The sequence below is a fragment of the Haliaeetus albicilla genome, chromosome 18 (assembly GCF_947461875.1).
Source record: "Haliaeetus albicilla chromosome 18, bHalAlb1.1, whole genome shotgun sequence".
Classification (NCBI taxonomy): domain Eukaryota; kingdom Metazoa; phylum Chordata; class Aves; order Accipitriformes; family Accipitridae; genus Haliaeetus; species Haliaeetus albicilla.
Window position 1 is genome coordinate 24,340,313 of NC_091500.1, and position 21,321 is coordinate 24,361,633.

Consider the following 21,321-nt stretch of genomic DNA (forward strand, 5'->3'; position numbering starts at 1 on the left):
ACTGTCTCCCGTGGGTGGGACCCCACGTTGGAGCAGGGGAAGAGTGTGACGAGCCCTCGCCCTGAGGAGGTGAAGCGGCAGAAAATAACATGTGATGACCGTAAACCCCATCCCTGTCCCCCTTGTGCCGCTGGGGGGGCTTGGTGGAGAAATCCGGGAGTGAAGTTGTGCCCGGGAAGAAGGGAGGGGTGGAGGGAAGGTGTTCTGAGATTTCGTTTTATTTCTCATTTACCTTACTCTGGCTGATGTGTAATAAAAAGTGAGCTAATTTTCCCTAAGCTGAGTCTGTTTTGCCCGTGATGGTAATTAGTGAATGATCTCTCCTGTCCTTATCTCGACCCGCAAGCTTTTTGTTATATTTTTCTCTCCCCTGTCCAGCTGAGGATGCGGGAGTGATAGAACGGCTTTGGTGGGCACCTGGCGTCCAGCCAGGGTCAACCCATCACAGTCTTTTTGGTGGAGAATGCGGGCAGTGTGAGGAATTTGAGATAAGGATAGTAATTGAGAGAGCTAACGGGCAAAACATGGACTGAACGCAGCTAGAGAGTTAAGAGCTGCTTGATGAGTGGGGAAATTTTATTGTTGTAATTGTGGCGAAGGGACAAGGGGTGGAATGTGTGTAAATTGTCCACTTTTTGTCGGTTTTGTGATGATATTATTTTGATTCTGGTGTGGGGAATTCTCAGCCAGACCCAATACAAAGCTACAACCAAAATTTCTTGTGACCACAAGCTCCCATTATGAAGGAAGGAAAATGAGCATATGCAACCAAACTGAGGTGGTTAAGGTAGATGAGATTAATCAATCTGTACAGGATTCTATTCTTTCCATTAGCCCAGACAGTATTTTAGACCTGTATCTTAAGATTAGCTATCTAGTTTGGAATTTTCCTTCAATTTTTTTTAAGTTCCTACACTTTCTACAGATACTATATTATATAAATTATATTGTATTATATTAATCCATGAAGCATGTTTAACTTTACTGAAGAGTGGCCTATATGCTTTCATGAAAATTTCATTCACAAATCCAATTTTAAGTATAAAAATTCTGAAATTAATCAATGGGTTATTTATTTTATACAAGTTGTATTTTCTGTTTGCTGAAATCCAAATGTTTTTTTTATTTCTTTAATTACTTGTGAATACAATTAGAGTTATACAGATAGTACTTGTTTTTTAAAAGAAGGTTTGCTTTTAAAAAAATCTCTGTTCTCTGCAGTTTTTAGTCTCTGATATTAAAGCTTATAAGGATGCTACCAAAGATCTGGAGTGAATTTTGTAAGGAACAATTTTCTCTGACAGTAATTGAATTTTAAGCTTACATTATATAAACAAATTACATACATTAAAATTACAAAGTTAAATAGATATCTCATGATCCAGAAAAAACAACATATGACAACAAATTTCCGAGGAAAATTTTTGAAATTCTGTACTTACACATACAACACTGTTCTGGTATCACCAACTTTCCCAGCATCTCCAACAGTGAGAGTATCATAGCCTCTTTCCAGTTCAAACTCTTCAAAAGCAAGCTTTATGACCTATTAAAATTAAATAAGACAGTTCTTTCAAGACATACCCACAGGTTATCTGATCTGTTCTAGTCTTCAAACAAATTAGTTGATTACCATAAATGAAGTCATGAAGCACTCACTCATGATTTCAATTAGTATTACTTGATTTGCGAAAGATATATATAAAAAACAGAAGTGGAGAAACTTCTGTCTCCAAGAAGGAAGTCTTTCCCATAGAGTTTTTGAGGTAACGTATACTAAAGATGCCAATCACCTCTAACCGGTGATAATTGTTCTTATTATTGTAAAGTTATTATTAACATCAGTAATTTTTTTACTATAATAATTATATAAAAATTACATAGCATAACACTGGAAGTATATGAAATTAAAACCTTCTTGACAATACAATAACAAGATGGCAGGTATGAACTATCAATTCTTAAAAAGGTGGAGGAGGCTGGTGCACAGAAATACAAAAGCAGGTATTTCCTTGCATAAATTATAAACACTAAACTATGATTTCACTCCATGTCTAATCATGAATTGCCCAGAAAATTAAAAATGTATCCCTCAGAGTTGCTTGAAAAGTATTTCTAATTTACTGAAACTGTAATTTTATAAGATAAAATAAAGTACGAAAATGGATTTAGTTTTGTACACAAGAACACTTCTAAGACAAGCACTTTTTAGAGTTCTGTATTGGTGAGAAGTAGTTGCAGGTTATATGTATGTATACATATGTACATTGTACCTGTTTGTATTTTGATACCAAGGTTTCTCCAGACAACTTGTGCAGTGAGTCACAGTGATTTTCTGCAAAATTACTCACTTTACCTTTATACTAAGTTTTGCAGATAACCCTAGGCAGACTTTCACACAACTTCAGACATTGTATGAAAATGCAATTAATTTCTCTTCTGTTTTGTGGCTAAAACCAGTATTTGGGTCAGATTTGGGCTTTCTGCATCAGCCATATTATGCTGCTATTTTGGCGGCAACATGTGAAAAAGCAATGGTTTCCATCCACTTAAGTTTATTTCTATGTGATCATCAAAGCAGAATTCACCTCATCCAAATTTTAGCCCTGTAAAAAGGCAGCATCCAAGCTAAGCTAGTTGTTTAAACTTTCTCAGTGTTAAAAAAGAAAGCCAGCACATCTCATTTGTCCATGTTGGAATGGGAAGAGTCTAGTCCTATAAACTTCAGAGAGGAACTTACACTACTAAAGCAGATGAGGCTTACATTGAACGATGTTACTTCCGTTTCTAATCCCCCCAAAAACCTGTTTTCAATAAAATGCCCATCGATTTAAGATCATGTATTGCCTCTTGCTATGAATTCATGTCTTGCTTCTCACACCTTGCTTTGCCATCTCTGCTATTTGTATGTTTATGTTTTTAAAAGTATGGTAAAATTGACTCCAGGACAAAGACCCCTTGTATGTTTAAAAGTGGAGTTAATATTTACAGGAGTGTCATTAAAAGGCAAAAGAGAAGGAGGTTTAAAGAAAACCTAAATGGTCCTAGGATATCCATAGTTATGAAAAACATCAGTGACACAAATATCTGTGTAATTATTTTGACAGAGGTTTGGTCAGAGGTTTTGTTTTGTGATCTAATACAGGTCCTTTACAGTATATTTTGTAGACCTGCCAGATGCTGAGATAAAGTGTACTGCATTATCTACATTATGTTTCAATAATCACAAGAATTTCAGGCAATATGCTGTATATAAAATAATATGCATTTCCATCTGCTCCTGATGTACTTTCTAGTATTGCTAGATTATAAGAGTGGTTAACGTGCATAATTCCATTACTAAATCAAGACTAATAAAGCCAAAGAAAACCAAGAAAAATATGTAGAAGCATAAAAGCAGAGTTGTTTCTGGCAATAAAAATAACTATGTATATAAGACTTCTAATACAATTTTTATTTTATGTGGAGGACAAAACCTGATAGAATATTCCTTGAGAAAATATGGTAATGTATTATTTAAATATGCTCCATTTGGTTAGACTCACAAACTCTTTTACATTACAATTTAAAAACAAATGTGAATATTTACCTCTTTAATAATAAAGTAAGTTACAAAAAAGTAATTGGATATAAACCATAAATGAAAGATTTAAAGACCTGGTTAAGCATATAGGAAATGTCACAAGAAAAGTTTCTTTATGGGAAATACATTGTGCGTGAGAAAATATTAGACACTGTTAAATGAAATCTTGTTTTCTTCACTTCCAAGTTAATTGTTATTCTATGCTAACACACAAAATGTGTTGGAAAGACATTCAAATGATTGAGAGTTAAGAGGACTAACTTAAATTCCTTTAGTATGATTCACAAAACCTAAATTTTACCATGTAAACATTAAGCACACAGTCTAATCATGGTTCCTTCTACAGTGAGTGGACAGAAAATGGCACCCAGAACGCAAGTCACATTACCTGTCTTAAGGTAGACCAAACTGCCATTTAGAGTTACCCTTTCCATTGACTCCCTGAGGAGTTTGGAGGACTATGGGACACTAATGCTTACATAGATATATTTAGATAAAATTAGTTCCTCTGTAGATAAAGCTCTGAATCATCAGAGGAATTTTTAAGATTTGTTAGATGGAGGGAGGGTTGTTTGTCAGTTTATTTTTGAGAACGAACAAACATAAGACAGTTTTGTATGGATATAGATATGAATACAGCGTGGGAAAAACTTTAAAGGATTGAACTAATATCAGCAAGAACAATATACCCATATGTTGTTAAATAATATTGATTTATATACTGGGGAAGAAAAAGCAGCTCTGAGATGCTTCTCCAGATTTAATGTTGTTTTGTAATTAAAAAATTCCAGTAATACTAATCTGATCATCATCATTAAATATGCTTACTTTGAACTGACTAAAATAAAATAATTAATCTTCATTAAGAAAAATTGGAAACACAAAAAATTACTTCCAAACCTATTATATTTGTTTCTGGATGATCAATTATACTTCTTACAGAAGAATGATCCTGTTTGCTTTCTGAAATGTATGAGTCAAAATTGGCTTATAAGCAACTCAGAATGGTTACTTATGGTTAGATAAATAGCCTGTGAAAACAAAAAAGCTTAAAAATATGAGACACCTAAGGGAGGTACCTAGATGGAAGTTCTGCAAGTGAATTTTCTGTCATAATTACTTTTTCCTTAGAAGCATTTTCCTTTATCCTAGCCACACGCACACTTTATATTTCTGCTAGCATAACTGCTATAGCAAGTAATGGGGAAAGGCAGCACCAGAGTTGTACTAACAGAAATTTCTGTATGGACATTCTTCCTGGAAGAAGCAGTAGGGAACATAGCAATGTGACATTTCCTAAATGCCTAGGTGTACATGTTCTTTTCACTACTAATAAGACCTGTTTTATTCTCTTTTAAATATGTTAGAAATTTATGCATTATGGTAAATACAAAGTAAAAAATGAGAGCAGTAAATTTTGTATTAAGATACAAGCAGAAAAGAGAACTACCTGTAAGATGTCTCTTATATTTACAAGCAGATCAAGCAAACAACTTCAGAAAATCACACGTGCTAGTGGAAATGTCTTATAAAAAAAAAAAACAAAACAAAAAAAAAAAAAAGAAAGAAACAGGGCCTCCTTGAAGGAGCTTCTCTTAAAGATGAGAAAATGAAATGAGACAGTTTGTTGCCTCAGTAAAACTACAGTAAAATATATGAATAACAGGGAAATAGAATTGAGGATCCTTGAAGTTTTAAAATTATAAATAGAAAATGTGTTCATTACAAAGACTTTGGATGAAAGGTGTTTACAACTGTTGCAGGTTACTCCATTTCATTGACATATCAGCTTCAAATATAATAGTACTTTCCTACTTTGCATCTTCTCCCTGCTGCTATGTAAACTTTAAAAGTAACATGATCATGCAAATGTCCCTGACTGTCATTTCTTTTACAAAAAACCTCATACTCAAAGGGATTTGGAAGTGAAAGAAGCCATTGCTACAGGCATGAACATGAAAATATTACTATAGTCTTTCAGATTATTAAATATTTTTAAACTTTTCAGTAGAAATGAGCCAGATGATTAAACTAGAGCTTGAAACAAGGTTGTGGAGCACCTATTTCACTTAAAGAACAACATAATATAGCAGCAATTTCAAAAGATGAATCCAGCATTAGAGAATACATACACAGAGCCAGTATTCCTTAAAACTTTTAAAAATGTGCTGTTTCCCTAGCCCACCTCTCCTACAGTGATATGCCTTCAAGTCTTAAGAGTCACTGTGACTATGCCCAAAATCCTGTGGAAGAGGAAACATAGCTCATTGACTAGAAATAGCAATAAAACTGGGTAACTCTTATGCACAAATTCTATGGATGATTAAATTTGAACTCCAGACATCTCTTTTTCAGCAACTCAAAAAAACACAAGAATGTCCATATCAAATTAGTGTGATCAGAGGATAATCACTATTTTTAGGTACAAGTTATAAATACAGGGGAATGCCTTATAGAAGTATGACCACAATACTGAGACCATGGCAACAGTAAGCATGAAGAAAATACAGGTACAGGGACATTTTCTGAAATATGAGGGAATTTTTTAAACACAACATTAAAGACATTTTCCGCAAAGATTCTTTAAGAAAGTAACAGCACTTCTCTCTCTCTTCTCAGGATCATACAAATACAGAACATTTTTAAATAATGGGAACAATGAGAATTTATTATAAATATAGCTCTTAGGCATCTCTTTTTGCAAGAATGTAAATTTGTAACTGCGTTTCAGTTCCCTTAAGTCACCAATGAAAACAATAAAGAAATTCTGAAACAAAAAACATCAGAGAAAATGTTTAATTAAACTACAACTTTATTAAACAACATATTATGAACTGTCTAACATTTTAGGTGTTCACAGGAGAGATGTGGCAGACACAGGTAATGGACCCCGTAGAGCTATGCTGCTTGCTAGCCACTAAATATTTGCTACATTTACTTCCTCATATGCTGGTAACTAAAGTAGAAGCCTAACCACCTAACGTATCTGAAGACAACAAAGTGCTGTCTTAATTAGAACCTGAATCCAATCCCCTATAACCATCATCTTTGTTAACGCGATCCACTAAATAGTGTGAAACTGGTGACTGCCTGTACTGGTTTTGGCTAATTTTCTTCATAGTATTTAGTATGGGGCTATGCTTTGGATTTGTGCTGATTAACACAGGGATGCTTTAGTTATTGCTGAGCGGTGCTTGCACAGAGCCAAGACCTTCTCTGTTTCTTACCCCACCCCACCAGCGAGGAGGCTGGGGGGGCACAGGGAGCTGGGGGGGTACACAACTGGGACAGCTGACCCCGACTGACCCAAGGGATATCCCACACCATACTACGTCATGCTCAGCAATAAAAGCTGGGGGAATAAAGAGGAAGGGGGAAAGTTTGGAGTTATGGTTGTTGTCTTCGCCAGTAACCGTTAGGCGTGATGGAGCCCTGCTTTCCTGCAGATGGCTGAACACCTGCCTGCCCATGGGAAGCAGTGAATGATTTCTTTATTTTGTTTTGCTTGTGTGCGCAGCTTCTGCTTTACCTATTAAACTGCATTTATCTCAACCCACAAGTTGTACCTGAAGGCATAAATGCCTGTGCCCAACATAAATCATGGGTACGTATAATGTCACTCATAGAAAATTTTGCATCCAGATAACGAAATTTTAGTTACCAAGAGCTTCCAAAGTTAGATATAAATTGTATTCCAATTGTAGATCACCTGCTGTTTTCCAGACAGTAAAGATGATTCAGCATTACTTTAAACCATTAAAGGTAAACAACATTGTGTCTATGCACATTTTCATCCTACCGAGAAATTTGCTTGACATTCAGTGAAGATATTTCATCTCAGATATAAAAAAAAAAGTAAAACTGTTATTAATTTAGAAAACATAAATTGTTTTTAAATATGGAATACCTAATGACGAATTTTCCTCTTAAACCAGTGAAATGATAGAGTAGCTGATACTCTTGAGATTGAATTTTATAAAGTGAAAGACAGCAAAGCATTTCTTTTTTTTTTTTTATATTCCTTATGAAACAAGTTATTTCTTTTGCCTCAAAGTCCTTAAAAGGTAAACCATTAATCACAGCAGTATTATTCATAATTTGGCATAGGTACAGCTGCAATTAATAAGATGCAAAATTAATAACTCATAACTCCCAGGTTGAAATAGGCTGTCTCCAAACAGACAAAATAAGGTTTAGGCCAAAAAGAAGGGCCTGTCCCGCAAAATTTTAATTCCTCCAGTTTTTGTTGACTGACAGCAAATTTACTGAAAACACTTGGATTATTCTGTTTCTTATTTTGAAGAAATGTTGAAGGCTTTTGGTACTACCTGTATCCAACAATTGCAGTTACTTAATAAGCAATTATAAAACCAAATTTGTTTATTTTCAATATTGGCATTATGATTTATATTTCTCATTCTCAGGAACTTAATTTTGTTTTAGCCCACACTAATGACTTGAAAATAAACCTAATAACCACATCTGGTAGAAATTGAATAAAGATTAAAAGCAAATAACAGTAATAATAAATCAAATAATAGTAATAATGTAAAATAAAATGTGCTGATACTGTTTTAAAAAGAAAGAAAAAATAACAGTATAACAATAATAATAATAATAAAACAAAATCATAATTTTCAAATCCAGCACTTTGTTTAATAACAAGTATCACCAGCTGCCTGCCCCATGCCCCAAACATTTCTCAGGTAACTAAACACAGATTGTCTTTTTCCCCATCATTTTTCGTTCTTTGGATTGCTTATGATAACAGCTTTTCTGTATCCTCTACATTGAATATACTTGCCATATCCAACATAGTCATTCCTCAGCAAGTTAATTAAGGCAGAATAATTTGAGAACTTTAAAAGAAAATAATAGCACTAATCTTAAGAAAATCAGTTCATTTTGGTTTTGCAGTGAAGGTTAAGAAGTGGTTTGACACTGATCTTAGAATAGTCCTATAAGGAAGAACTTTCTGATAATGTGTATATATAGTAAGAATGGACAGAGTGTGGCTGGAAGCTACAATTAGAAAGAAATACAGAATTAACTGCAAAAATTAGAATAATAAAATTCTTGTTACTATGAAGTGCCATTTTTATTGGTAGCTGTTGATTATATAAAATAGTTCTATAACAAATCGTGTATTTAAGTAATTTAAATACATCCACAGTAAGCCAATGAGCACATTATTCAACACGATTTTGTTTCTTATGTAGAGGGAGACACATACAAAAAAAAACCCCTAATGATTATTTCAGAGTTAACAGAGCTACCACAGTCTGTTAGTCAGTCAGATAAGAAGCTTGTTGACAAGTTAGATTTTAATCTTCAGCAAGTGTCTAGATATCATGTCAAGTTTCAGTTTACCATCTTAACTATTAAGACATTTTCCTTCCTCTCTTTTTGGTTTGTTTTATATATATGCAAATATGTTGCCATTTCTAAATACACACAACAGTATAAAGCATTAAAAGTTAATTTTTAAGTCATATATCAAAGCCCAAGGAATGTTTCACTAATTTACATGAGCCATATTTTAAATGAATTATCAATCAGCTTGATTTAAGTCTGAAAGAAAAAATCAAAACAATAAAAAGCAGAATTGCAAGAAGAGACAAACAATCATTCACATGTTCACACTAAAAGATTTTAGTTCATAACTTTTGGACAATTTTAAAGACAATTCTCTGGTATAGTAGCACGTTCTTCTATTTCTCATTTTCTGCCGAAGGAAAATGCCAAGTATAGGGCTTTCATTTTTGCTCCTGTTGCTGCTCCAACTGTCAGAATATCAGTAGGAAATAAATATGGAAGTATAAGCTTTAAAGAAACGCTATACACTATTATTTTTTTTTTAACAGAACAATGAAAAAGAAGGCAAAAAAGCATGCATCCATTACTACCTTTTCTTGCCATTCATGAAAAATAATCCCAACTGTGCTTATATCTTTGGAGATCTTTTTCAAAACATTTTAAGACTTTTTCTAAAATGGTGAGCAGCACCCGCTTGTGGAAAAGACACAGCAATGATAAAAATTAAATAAATACTTTTAGATTTGCTGTTCAAAACAAAATCTGAAAATACTGTTCTTTAAATTTGAAAATGAAAAGCTCCCAGTTAGCATTTGTTAAAAACAGGTTATATACAAACTACTAAGAATACATGAATCACCAGATAAGAGCTCCAATTTAAATAAGCACTGACAATTTCACTTGTTAAATGAGCACATGAATTTTTTTGGCCTCAGAAATTTAAGCAGGAGAAACATCCTTAGTTTACCCTGTTTGACTGTTGTGTTACTTCCTACAGTCTTTAAAGAATAGGTAAATTTTATTAATTAATCCAAAGTGCATATCTGGCTTGACAGAGCACAAGAAGTAAAGGGCTACATTAAGAAGTGGTTGCGTATGAAAGGTGCACATCCATTTATACTGACACAGATCTTTCTCTAGACAGAGCCCTAGGTAGGAATCTGGAGAGTTAGATCTCAGTTCTGCTATTATTGTGTAGTACTTCAGGCAATTCATTTCAGGTCCTTGAAAATTACTTATTTAACAGCATAATTCCTCAAGAGTTTCCTGGCATTTTAATTTTTCTTACTTCAACTTCATGTAAAACATGAACAAAATATGACAAACGTTCAAACTTCAGAAAAGGTAGATATTAAAAAAAATCTAATGAATTCCATATGTCCCAACTCAAACATCTTTGTACAAGATACATTGAGGGAATTCATATGCCTTTGTAATGATGTGTTGGCCAGTGGAATATCCAGGAGATAACAGTAACAAAATAACAAAGTAATGTTCGTGTTCATGACCTTAAACAAAAATTCATTATGGGAAATCTATATCCTTATAACCAAACTAAGTATTTCTAACTCAAATATTATTTTTGGCTGAACATGTTGGGTAAAGCCTATAGTTCATGCATTCTATAGCTATGAAACTAATTTTAAAGATAGTTTCCTTCAGTACTAATAGTCTGCCAACAGCAGCAGAAAGGTCCATAAGCACCTGTTTTCTCTGAGGAGTACTTCAGTTTGTTGGCTTCTTGTTATTATGGAAAAAAAAGTTCCAAGGGCACAAACTATTTCAATTAGAAGAGTGATGGATCTTGGCATCACACTGTATTGAGCAACCAGGCAATTGAAGTGAATACTGGAAAGCCTCTGGAGGTACAGAGAGATGCCTAAATATTTATAGAAGTAAATGCCTCAGAAAAATAAAACATATCAGTGGAATTAATTTGCTAGAAATGTATACAACCTTAGAGTTCAACTACTGTCTAATGCTATTCAGAATAGAAAATGGCAAGGTCTGAGCCATAGTGAGCCAAGTTAGAAACTCTGATAAAGCAGGTATGTTAGTGTGTAATGGAAGATCATATTTATGGAATAAACTTTTAGAGGAAAAGCAAGCAGTAAGTCAGGATATAGTGTATCCTTCTTTGGGCTAAATTCAGATGCCCACACTCAGATATATTCTGTCATATAAGATGCCTCTACATCCTGCCTGACTTTTAACTGCCTCTCCAGAAGGATATGGATTTTCCTGTGTTGTACCTCCTAGCCTTGCATGGACATCTTGAATACCTGAGCATCTCATATAGTAATAGACACCTGAGGATGGCCAAATGAATTGTATCCCTTGTGTCCTGAAGCATTTGATGTCATAAGAAGGAGCCTGCTCATATACAAAACCTCTTATTTAAAATGATAAAGCATATAAACTGCTTATATATATTTATACAAGATTTTTTACGTACTTGATGAAAATGAATGAACTATGGCTGAATGTATATTCCTGTAATAAAAGTGTAGTAATACTACATGGACATTGCATTGTCGTAACACCGAGTTTTTATATAACTCTGGATAGGTTTTAGATAATGTTATATAGTACAAAGAAATTTAAATATATTGAAGTTAACTTAATTCATAATAAAAACATGCAAATAAGTTTGCCTTGTATTTAAACTATGAATAACAAAAAAAAATGAATATGAAATTTTGGCATTCATAATTTCCAGATTAGCTTAAACTAACTTTCAAAGTTGCATTTTTCCCCAAGCTTTTCTTCCTACTGCATTTTTAAAATATACAACTACGTGGCTTGTTGGTCCAAGTGTACTTTGAAATAAGAAACAAATTGCTTTCTAAATAATTTGCTGTATTACACTAGTCAACTAAAATTCAATGCTGAAATTCTAGCCCTGTTGAAATAAACAGAATAGATAAGGATTTTCATGTTGAAATATCATCCTATCACTTTGTCTAATACCTCAGTCTATTAAAAGGAAATTGTTTAAATTATTACCTCACAAATAGGCTAGCTTTCAGAAGTTCATCATACCTGTTTGTGTTTTATCTCACATTTTTTCCAATAAATACTGCGGTAATATTCTAAATGTGACAAAACTTAAGTAATCTTGTACTAAACTAGAATGTGTATTCTTGAGCCAGAAAATAAATGAAAATTTAAACCAAAAAAAGAAACTATCTTGTTATTTTGGAGAGATTTGAATTACCTACTGTCTAAGGAGTAGTAAGAACATTAGCATGTGACACCAAACTTTGTAAATTACTGGCCACAAATAAGAAGGAAAGGAGACATGAACTTCAGCCTATGGGAAAGACCCACATTCAAGCAGTTTATGAAAGACTGTATCCCAAGAGGGCGACCCAGCACTGGAACAGGGGAGAAGTCTGAGGAAGGAGTGGCAGAGAGGAGCTGTTATTGAATTGGCTGCAGCCTGTACTCCCCACACTCTGCACCGCTTGGTGGGATAGGAGGTAGAAGAGTCAGGCCTGAGAAAAAGTTTTTATTGTTGTTTCTCACCATCCTACTCTATTTTTAGCTGGCAATAAATTAATCTTCCCCAAGTTGAGTCTATTTTGCCTGTGAGGGTAATTGGTGAACAACCTCCCTGTCCTTATCTCGACCCATGAGCTTTTTAATCTTATTTTCTCCCCTTGTCCCTATGATGAAGGGGAGTGAGAGAGCAGCTTGGTGGGCACCGAGAAGCCAGCCAAGGTCAACCCACCACAACTATATAGGAGAATCGTCTTAACATTATAAACTGAAACATTAAAATTACTTTTAGTAAAATTACTTATTAAGGTATTTGCATTTAACTATATTAAGTATTAATATTCTATTAGCAATCATGGTGAGAAAACAAAATAATTTCTCCCAAAAGCCATAAGAATAATGATAGTGATGACGGCACATACATTTTTGAGCCTTATTCAGCAATGCTTCTCATAGTTTAAATTTCCAAAAATAAAAAGCACAACACAAAACCTAATTACATATTTAATCTTTTTGGTAATAAAAGTCTACGTACCTCAGCTTTAAAATCTAATCTCCTGCACCTGAATGTACTTTCTCTAATCCTATACTTATGTTGAAAATGTCCCTCATATCCCAGTGATAATTAATATATTTATTTTCATCTTGTGCCATTCTGTGTCATGAAATTTATCTGCATTAAAAGCAAGTGGTAAAGATGATTGGCTTTAAGGATTACAGGCTTGTTTCTTATATCACCTACCTTGATTTTACATCTTTGTATCTGTAAGCATTTGAGTGGAGTTGTTCTTGACCTACATTCGTCAAAAATGATACCAGAATCAGTGAAGATAATCTCTGTTTATTAGTCTCAAAACCATACGGCACTCTGCTCAAATATGCAGGTAATAGTGCCCTGTAAGAACACATTGGGGCACAAGCCATTATTTGGATCTAATTCAAATTACATATGGGTAAACAGAACAGTTTCTGTCAGTTTGCTTAGGCATCATCTATAATGAATATACAATGAGGAGATTCTGCAAAAACTCCATTAAAATGTAAAGGGAATAGTAGAAAAGGGTAGCTGCAGTTTTCCTTCTGCAGTACTATATGACATACTTTTAAATCATAGTGTATAATGTATAAATAACTTACTCTAGAGAAATAATTTTTATTTTACTTAATAGCAAAATGTGCTGTCAATAAAAGAAAAAAAAAAGAAAAAAAAGGAAGAATGGCTTTACAGATAAATTTTAAATACTTTTACACCAGTTTTAAATAAGCTAGCTTGCTTCCAAAGATGTGTGCTCAATGACTTTCTTGTTGAAATTCTTATTCGTTTAGATGCATGAAGATACCAGCTAGAAACTTAAATACAGTGTAAAACATTCTTCAGACAATCTGGGCCAGTGACTAAGTAAAGTAGATTGTAAGATACAAGAACAGTGCAAATTTGACTTACATGTCAATGAAACCTGCAAAAAACCTTAGGTGGAGTTACAGGTTTACTTTTGCTTTTTTTAGCTAATTAACAAAAGAATGTTCTTGTCTTCCTGCAATTTCTTTTTTTTGTTTTGTTTTGTTTATATATTACTACACATAAGCCTTAAAAGCAAAGTATAGTCACTGAACATTTTAGAAATATAGACAATCACATTAGTTCTGATTTTGAAATTGTAAGGAAGATCACAATAATACATTGCCATATTTTTTTATCATGATTTTCATGTGTTTATACAAATAAGTGTAAATATGCCATATATCATAAAAAACTGTAGAATATCCCCCAAAGTACAAGCACAGTATGCATTTATTATATTTAGCACAAATTCTGACATTTGCATTATATTATTTTATCTCATAGTGCTGCAGAATGAGACTTTGTAATGCAGTCTGGAGTGGGGGGGATTGATTTGGATAAATCATGTTCAGGTTTAGTCTTCACTAAAACTGATGTATCTTGAACAAAAATAACAGCATTGTATCAAAGAGCTTGAGAAAACATGATAAAACTGTGTCCCAGCACTTCATAACAAAAGCAGAGCACAAAATATCCCTGAAGGCTAGCACTATTTTTTAATACTTGACCAAGAAAAGGTATTAAGTCTTGACAGCATGAAATGAAAATGAAAAAATAATTTGATCAAGATAAATGAAAACAAATACATTTTAAAGTGTAATAAATGTTGTCCGTTGACATCTTCATGTTTAATAACATATTGGTGGCCTTTTTTACATGAAGACAAGAACTTACAGCAATACTTGTAATATGGCTTTTTTTATCAGGGACAGGATAAGATAGGGTAGGGTAGGGTAGAACAGAATAGAGTAGGATACAGTAGATTAGGGTAGGGTAGAATAGAATAGAACAGAACAGATGGAAGGAACCTAAAATGACCATCCAGTCCAACTGCCTGACCACTTCAGGGCTGACCAAAAGTTGAAGCTTATTATTAAAAGCATTGTTCAAATGCCTCTTAAACACTGACAGGCTTGGGACATTGACCACCTCTCTAGGAAGCCTATTCCAGTGTTTGACCACCCTCTTGGTAAAGAAATGTTTCCTAATACCTAGTCTGATCCTCCCACAACACAGCTTTGAACCATTCCCACATGTCCTGTCACTGGATCCCAGGGAGAAGAGATCAGCACCCCCCTCTCCACTTCCCCTCCTCAGGGAAGGAAAGTCTGCATGATAAAAGGAATAACAAAAGATCTATGATGTGAACTGTCCAATGCTGCCATGCACAGGAATTAATAGAAGTGCAGTATCTTAAAGCTGTACTTATCTAAGAGAAAATACCCCATGCACAATATCCTATGCACTTTTGAAGTAAAATACAAAAGGGGAAAGGGTCTGTAATAATTAGTGTCAGGAAGACAACATTAGTTTAACATTTTATCAGGTTACACAGGTTGTTTTGTAGTGCAACAACCTTAGTGATTATGATTTTGAAAATTAGAACTGTAAATTTAATTTGCATCTTATATAACTATATTTTCTTTTCTCATTAAATATGCATTTTCAGTACAAATTAAACAATGATTGCTTCAATAGGTGAAGCAAAGGGTTGCCTCCTCCATATAAATGTTCTTTCTACAAAAATAGTTGAAGTGTTCCATGAACTAAGTGGAAAAGAGCAAACCAAAAGATGTTTAGGTTCTCTAATGTTTCACTCACATGCTATTGATTACAAATAATTTTTCATTTATCTATTTCCCTGTCACAAAATGTTTTTCCTTGATAGTACAAGGAATTTTCTTAGTATTTCAGTTTCCTGAAGTCACAAAACTTTACAAAACCAAATTAAAAGCAAAATTATGAAGTCAGATGTACCAGAACATATAATCCAAACAAATAAAGAAATCAATCAAAGCCATCTGAAAAACTCTAAACCATGCAATCATATAGCACCCAAGTTTTGTGCTACTGTGTGTGACACTATATAAAATTTCAGTGATCAAATTTTTATCTGCTGTTCCCCAGTTGCTGGAAAAATACAGACAATTTAAACAATCATGTTGACCTGTGACAAAACTGGAAGGAAAATCTATCTGCTTGAGCTTGATTCTGTGGGATCTGCAAATTTTTCTTTGGGAATCTAGTGAGATGATGAAAGGAAATTTGATTACAGCATTGGGCTTCCCACCTTCTAATTATGCAACATCTCACAGTTCTTTTATAGCTGAAATCTGACATGGAGAGCAACAAGAACAATGACTCAGTTTCCTGCTCTGCTCAGGATGCACCATAATCACACTTTTTGATGAAAAGTAAAGGTCATCTACATCCTCGAAGAGAGTGATGCTCAGGATGAGTTGAAACAGAAACATGGTTAAATGCATGAGAGTCACTTAAAGTGTAGATGGCTAGAGGCCTGTTAAAACGTGTAACTGTAGATGAAAAAGTGTAAAACAGGCATGAATCAAACCCACTGTGGACATGTAATTGTATTTCAGGTGTCAATGTTCAAGCCTTGAAAAACACACCCCTGCTCATTCCCACAGAGATGTAACTATGTTCCCTTGGGTGGACTGCCTCAGTGCTCACTTGAAATATGTACACTGAAAGAGTGTATTATTAAATGCAGCGGGTTGCCAGATGCACATAGCAGAAAGCAGTTTTGGCCTTCAGAATACAATGAAGTAGTATCACCAAACACAATAGCTTTACCTACCCATACATATATAAAAACATATAGTCCATATACACAAACATATAGTCAAAAAATGCATACAGACAAATCTGTATAAAACTTCACTAGGTTTTGGGGGTTGTTTGTTTTTACAGTGCAGTGATCATTCCAAAATACTTGACTGCTCAACATGGACTCCTGGAAGAGTAATTTCTGAGAAATAAATATTTGCTGTCATCCTTTAGCTGAGAAGTACAAAACCTTACAACCATTTAATATGTGCTGTGAGAGAAGCAAATATTATGAAACCAGTAATTTATTTATACTGTGGATGTTTTCTTAAACATTTAAGAAGTTTAAATACACCTATGTATTAATAAGTTTCAATAAACGCAACCAACACTAGAATGCCAAGTCAGTCACCTAGAGTAACTCTCCATTACAGCTGGCTTCACTGTTCCACCTCAGGTCCCTACTACCTCATAACCACATAGCTCTGTAATGCAGTACTGCCACTCCTAATAACAGGCCACAACCTTTGTACTGAATTTGCAAGGCTTCAGGATTGGTGTTTGCCAGGTTTGCCCTATCTGAACTTTTCCTGGTGGGGCTGCAGCTTGGTTTTACTTCATTTCTACGACAGCAATTTCTCTTATTGACCAGGTTTCTATGGCTAGTTTACTTTTGTTTATCTTTCCATAGTACAACCATAGTTTTATACAGATAGCTGTAACAAGTAGTTGTTCTATTATAATGAGATATTTATGACTTTTACAAAATTATGTAGGAAAAGAGAATGTGGATTTGGCATAACTGCAGAGGCCTTGAGAAATTGAGAGACAGGATGAGGTCTATGGGAGTAGACAGCATGGGATGATAAGAGATGAGATACAGGCTTGGCACTGTGGACCCCATAGCTGTAAACCGCTCACCATAGGTCAAGAAATGTAGACCTGGAGCTAGACAAAATTGGCTTTAGGGGTAACAAAGAGAGTGAAAAACAGTATCTAATATACATAAAGCATACCGTATATAGTAAAGTTGGATGCAATGCAATCTGTAGCTGCAGATCAATAAAGATAGATAACAGTGTAAAAGTATATTAGCAAACATGTAAAAATCACCAAAAGTGGGTCTCAGGGGAGCAAGAAGAAAGCATTATCATCATCATATTTATGCCAATGAAAAACTGCAGAGGCTGATGACTTACGGTGTTAACCTCTTCAGCAGTCAAAACCTACTGATTTTAAGACCCAGAGGAGCAATGGAATGGTGAGCATAACCCCAAGAGACAGAACTATGTTACAATTTTAATAGTGTTATAGCTATTGTTATTATTATTGCTATTGAGACTTCTGTATAAAAGTACTCTAACTGCATTATTATTCTTTCTTTTTCTATAATAATTAGATGTAGTCTAATAATGTTTCTTGAATTAAACTCTTAAGATTTCCATTATACCAACAGTTAATTCTTGGCTTATATACACTGTGTGCTTCCTATTTGCCCATGAACAAGGCTTTGATTTCTTTTTGTTGAGTTACCATTTTTCAGTCAGGAATCCTAAAAAACCCAGTAGATTCAGCCTTAGCAGATTCAATTATACTGGATTTCACTGATATATATTGCTCAATCTTTACTTTCATTTCCATGATATCATGATTAATGGTGAGGACTACTTGCATTTCTATAGCAGAAGGAGCTTACAATCTTCTACAAGTATCAATATTTGTAACATATTGGTACCATTTTTATAGTAAAAACCCCTGTTGTCTATCAAAACAGAGTTACAGAGTTCATTCTTTGATCTGATGTGGGAAGCTGTAAACTGGCCTTGGGTCTCCAAAGCCTATGTTTCATTTAGTCACAAACCTGTTTTTCCTCTTTCCTGTGTTTCAACAAAGATATAGTTAGGTGTACCTTTTAAAAAGCTTAGTTCAAATCAGATATAAATATGTCCTTGCTCTTTACAAATATATAGCTTAAGTGTACATGAGACAGTAGGATTGCACAAAAAATGCATATCAGAACATGATCTATTGTATTTTGAGAATAAGAGGAGTTTTAACCAGAAACATCATGGCTAGCTATATCATACCTGAAAACATTTGGAAACAGAAACTACCTTTCAGTATCTCATTTTTCCATTTATAAACATACTATCTGAAAATATTAATTTCTCCACTATCAGCATGCACTACTCAGATTTTTTTTTATTTGCATTTCTACACACATACATATAAATTTATTCCATATTCATGATCTTTGATCTAACTGTATGATTTATGAATTAGATTTCAAAATGCAGAAGTTGAAAAATATATGGAATAAAAGTAAAGATTTAGATTTTAGTTTAACTTATGAAGTAATGCTTTATAATAAAAAGTGCCATACCCACCTATATTATAAACCTACACCATTTACAGCTCAGTAATCAAATTTTGCATTCACGATGAGCTGATAATAAAATTCCTGATCAAATATTACCTAGTGTCATCTATCAGGATAGCCAACTTATCCTAATAGACTTCTGCTCCTGTTTTTCTGGATGTTGCAAGTATAAATCAACAAAAATTCTACTATATTCAAAACAAAATCTGAAGTCATATTTTACTTAGTCACTTTGGATTTCATTTCTATATATTTCCTTTGCGCTCATTGAAAGTTTTATCACTGACGTCCTTTGGAGCCTAAGTCAGGATACTCTTATTTTATTCCTTTTAATAATGAGTCTACTCATTTCTTATTTCTAAAGACTTTAGGCATTTAAAAACATACTTGCATCATGTGACAAACAACTATTTTTTAAAAAATCAACATTTTAAAAAGGCCTTTTGGCTAATCCGTTTGTTTTATCAGATCTTCAGTTTTCTTTCTTTTTTCTCTTTCCCTGCACCTCCCACCTGTGCAATGTTCATGAAACCAAATTATTCGCATTACCAAGTGTAAACACTTATTATTGAATACCGCTACATGTGAAATACAGTTTGGTTATGAAGATATTAGCTAACAAGTTTAAATTATCAAAACATCATTACTTTCTCTTGTGTTTTAAGTCTAGCAGGAGATAGTGTGGCCTTTCTGGTTTCAGTCACTATAGATGTCAGACATGAAGTGCAGAGCTAGCTGTCTAATAACTGATTACTTACTTATTTTTTGCTGAATAGTAAGTAGTTAAGTTTATGACTGTTAATGGGATTTGTTATTCTAACCCATGCAATTATTTTAAAAACTCCATCAGATTTCATGTCTTTTTATATTTACTTAGCTGTTCAAAACCCTTACCATTCTCTACACAGCTCCCCAAAATTCATTTTTTCATGACAGCTTTCTTGAGAAAAGCTCTATTTTTAAAATGCAAAGTTGATGTTAAATACTTTGACTTTAATGTCACACTGCATAAGAGGAGACTATGTTCTTTAATTACGCACATGATTCATTTAAAGTTTTAGCTTTACAATTTTCAGTCTACAGAACTGAAGTGCTTCTAACAATAGGCAGACTTGACCAAAAAGTTAGGCCAAGATCAGAAAATATGTGTGGACTTGGCAGAGTACCATGAAGAACAAAAGATTATGAAAGAAGGCGTTACATTTATGCATCCTTAATATTGCCTAATAATCAGAGAAATGAGCTGGTTGCCTTTCCTAAAGTCATGCTGCAAAGAAGTCTACATCACCACAGTCACATTGTAATTCGAGCAGACACTCACACAGGGCATAAAATGGAGTACTCTTCCCCGCGTGTGATACTTCTTGTGTGATAAAGTTTATGGCTAGATTTATTTAAGAAATACCTTGTTGAGAATGAAGTCATATACCTAGCCATCTGTAAGAAAAAGGTCTTTTTTCAAAGGCAATACTATTTCCCTTCCCCCTCAACTGCAGAAACCTGCAATAAGGGTGCTGAGGGAAAAGAAAAACTTAGCAGAAAAATCAATACAGATATGGATTACTTGTCTCAAGTATCTCTAGTCATTAGCTGCTAACATCTTTTTTTTGTTTTGGGGTGATTGTTTTTTGGCTTTGTTTTATTATAATCCATACGCATGTTAATGCTACAGGCAACTCCAAGAAATCTTTTTTGTATTACCTAGTTAACTGGTGATGAGTCTTGTATACCTTCATGCAATCAATAGCTATAGGATCATACTACTAAGCATCAGCCTTACAGGCTTCTATATTCCTGCTGTTTGATGAATGTATGGATGTCACAATGGCGGCCAGCCAGAATGACAGACATCTAGAACACAGACATATCTCAAGGTCATGGTAACTCTGGCGGAGTGCAGGCTATCTACAGCAGAAGGATACAAAGCAAGGAACTCCTAGCAAGTTTTGGTTGCTATTGCTTTGACTGTCAGCTTTCATGTGAGAACAAATCCTCCTCTATGATCTTTTAATATTGGACCTGAATAAATAGGATGAGTTATTGAAACATCCAGTTCTGTGAAAATAAAAGAATCTTCTTGAAGAGTGTGGAGAACTGAAAGTCTCAATAGGTATGTTGAAACTTAGACGCAGTCTCAAGGAGATAACTCAGGAGAGTTTAAAAATATAGTGTAGGAAGGATCTGGACACTCTCGTAGAGATAGAACAAAGAACTCCACCAAAACCCAGCTAAGATTCTGGAATCCTCCACACACTTTAGAAAGGGCTGTAAGATCTAGTCCTTTCAGATTAAGGTTTCTCTTCTCCGATACCCAGCTATCCACACACACTCCCTGAATGAATGGACTCTAGAATTGAGAAGAAAGTGAAAAGGCATCTTGTGAAGTTTCATTACGATAATGACAAGGGCTCT

The 21,321-nt window shown here is 34.1% G+C and overlaps 1 protein-coding gene across 1 annotated transcript in view; it reads right to left on the reverse strand.

Moving 5' to 3' along the window:
• CSMD1 (CUB and Sushi multiple domains 1) overlaps positions 1–21,321 on the reverse strand; it is a 1,233,014-nt gene that overhangs the window by 368,877 nt on the left and 842,816 nt on the right. The window contains exon 11 of the mRNA XM_069805938.1: positions 1,443–1,546. Coding sequence (XP_069662039.1) covers positions 1,443–1,546 — 104 coding nt within the window. The remainder of the gene's footprint in view (positions 1–1,442; positions 1,547–21,321) is intronic.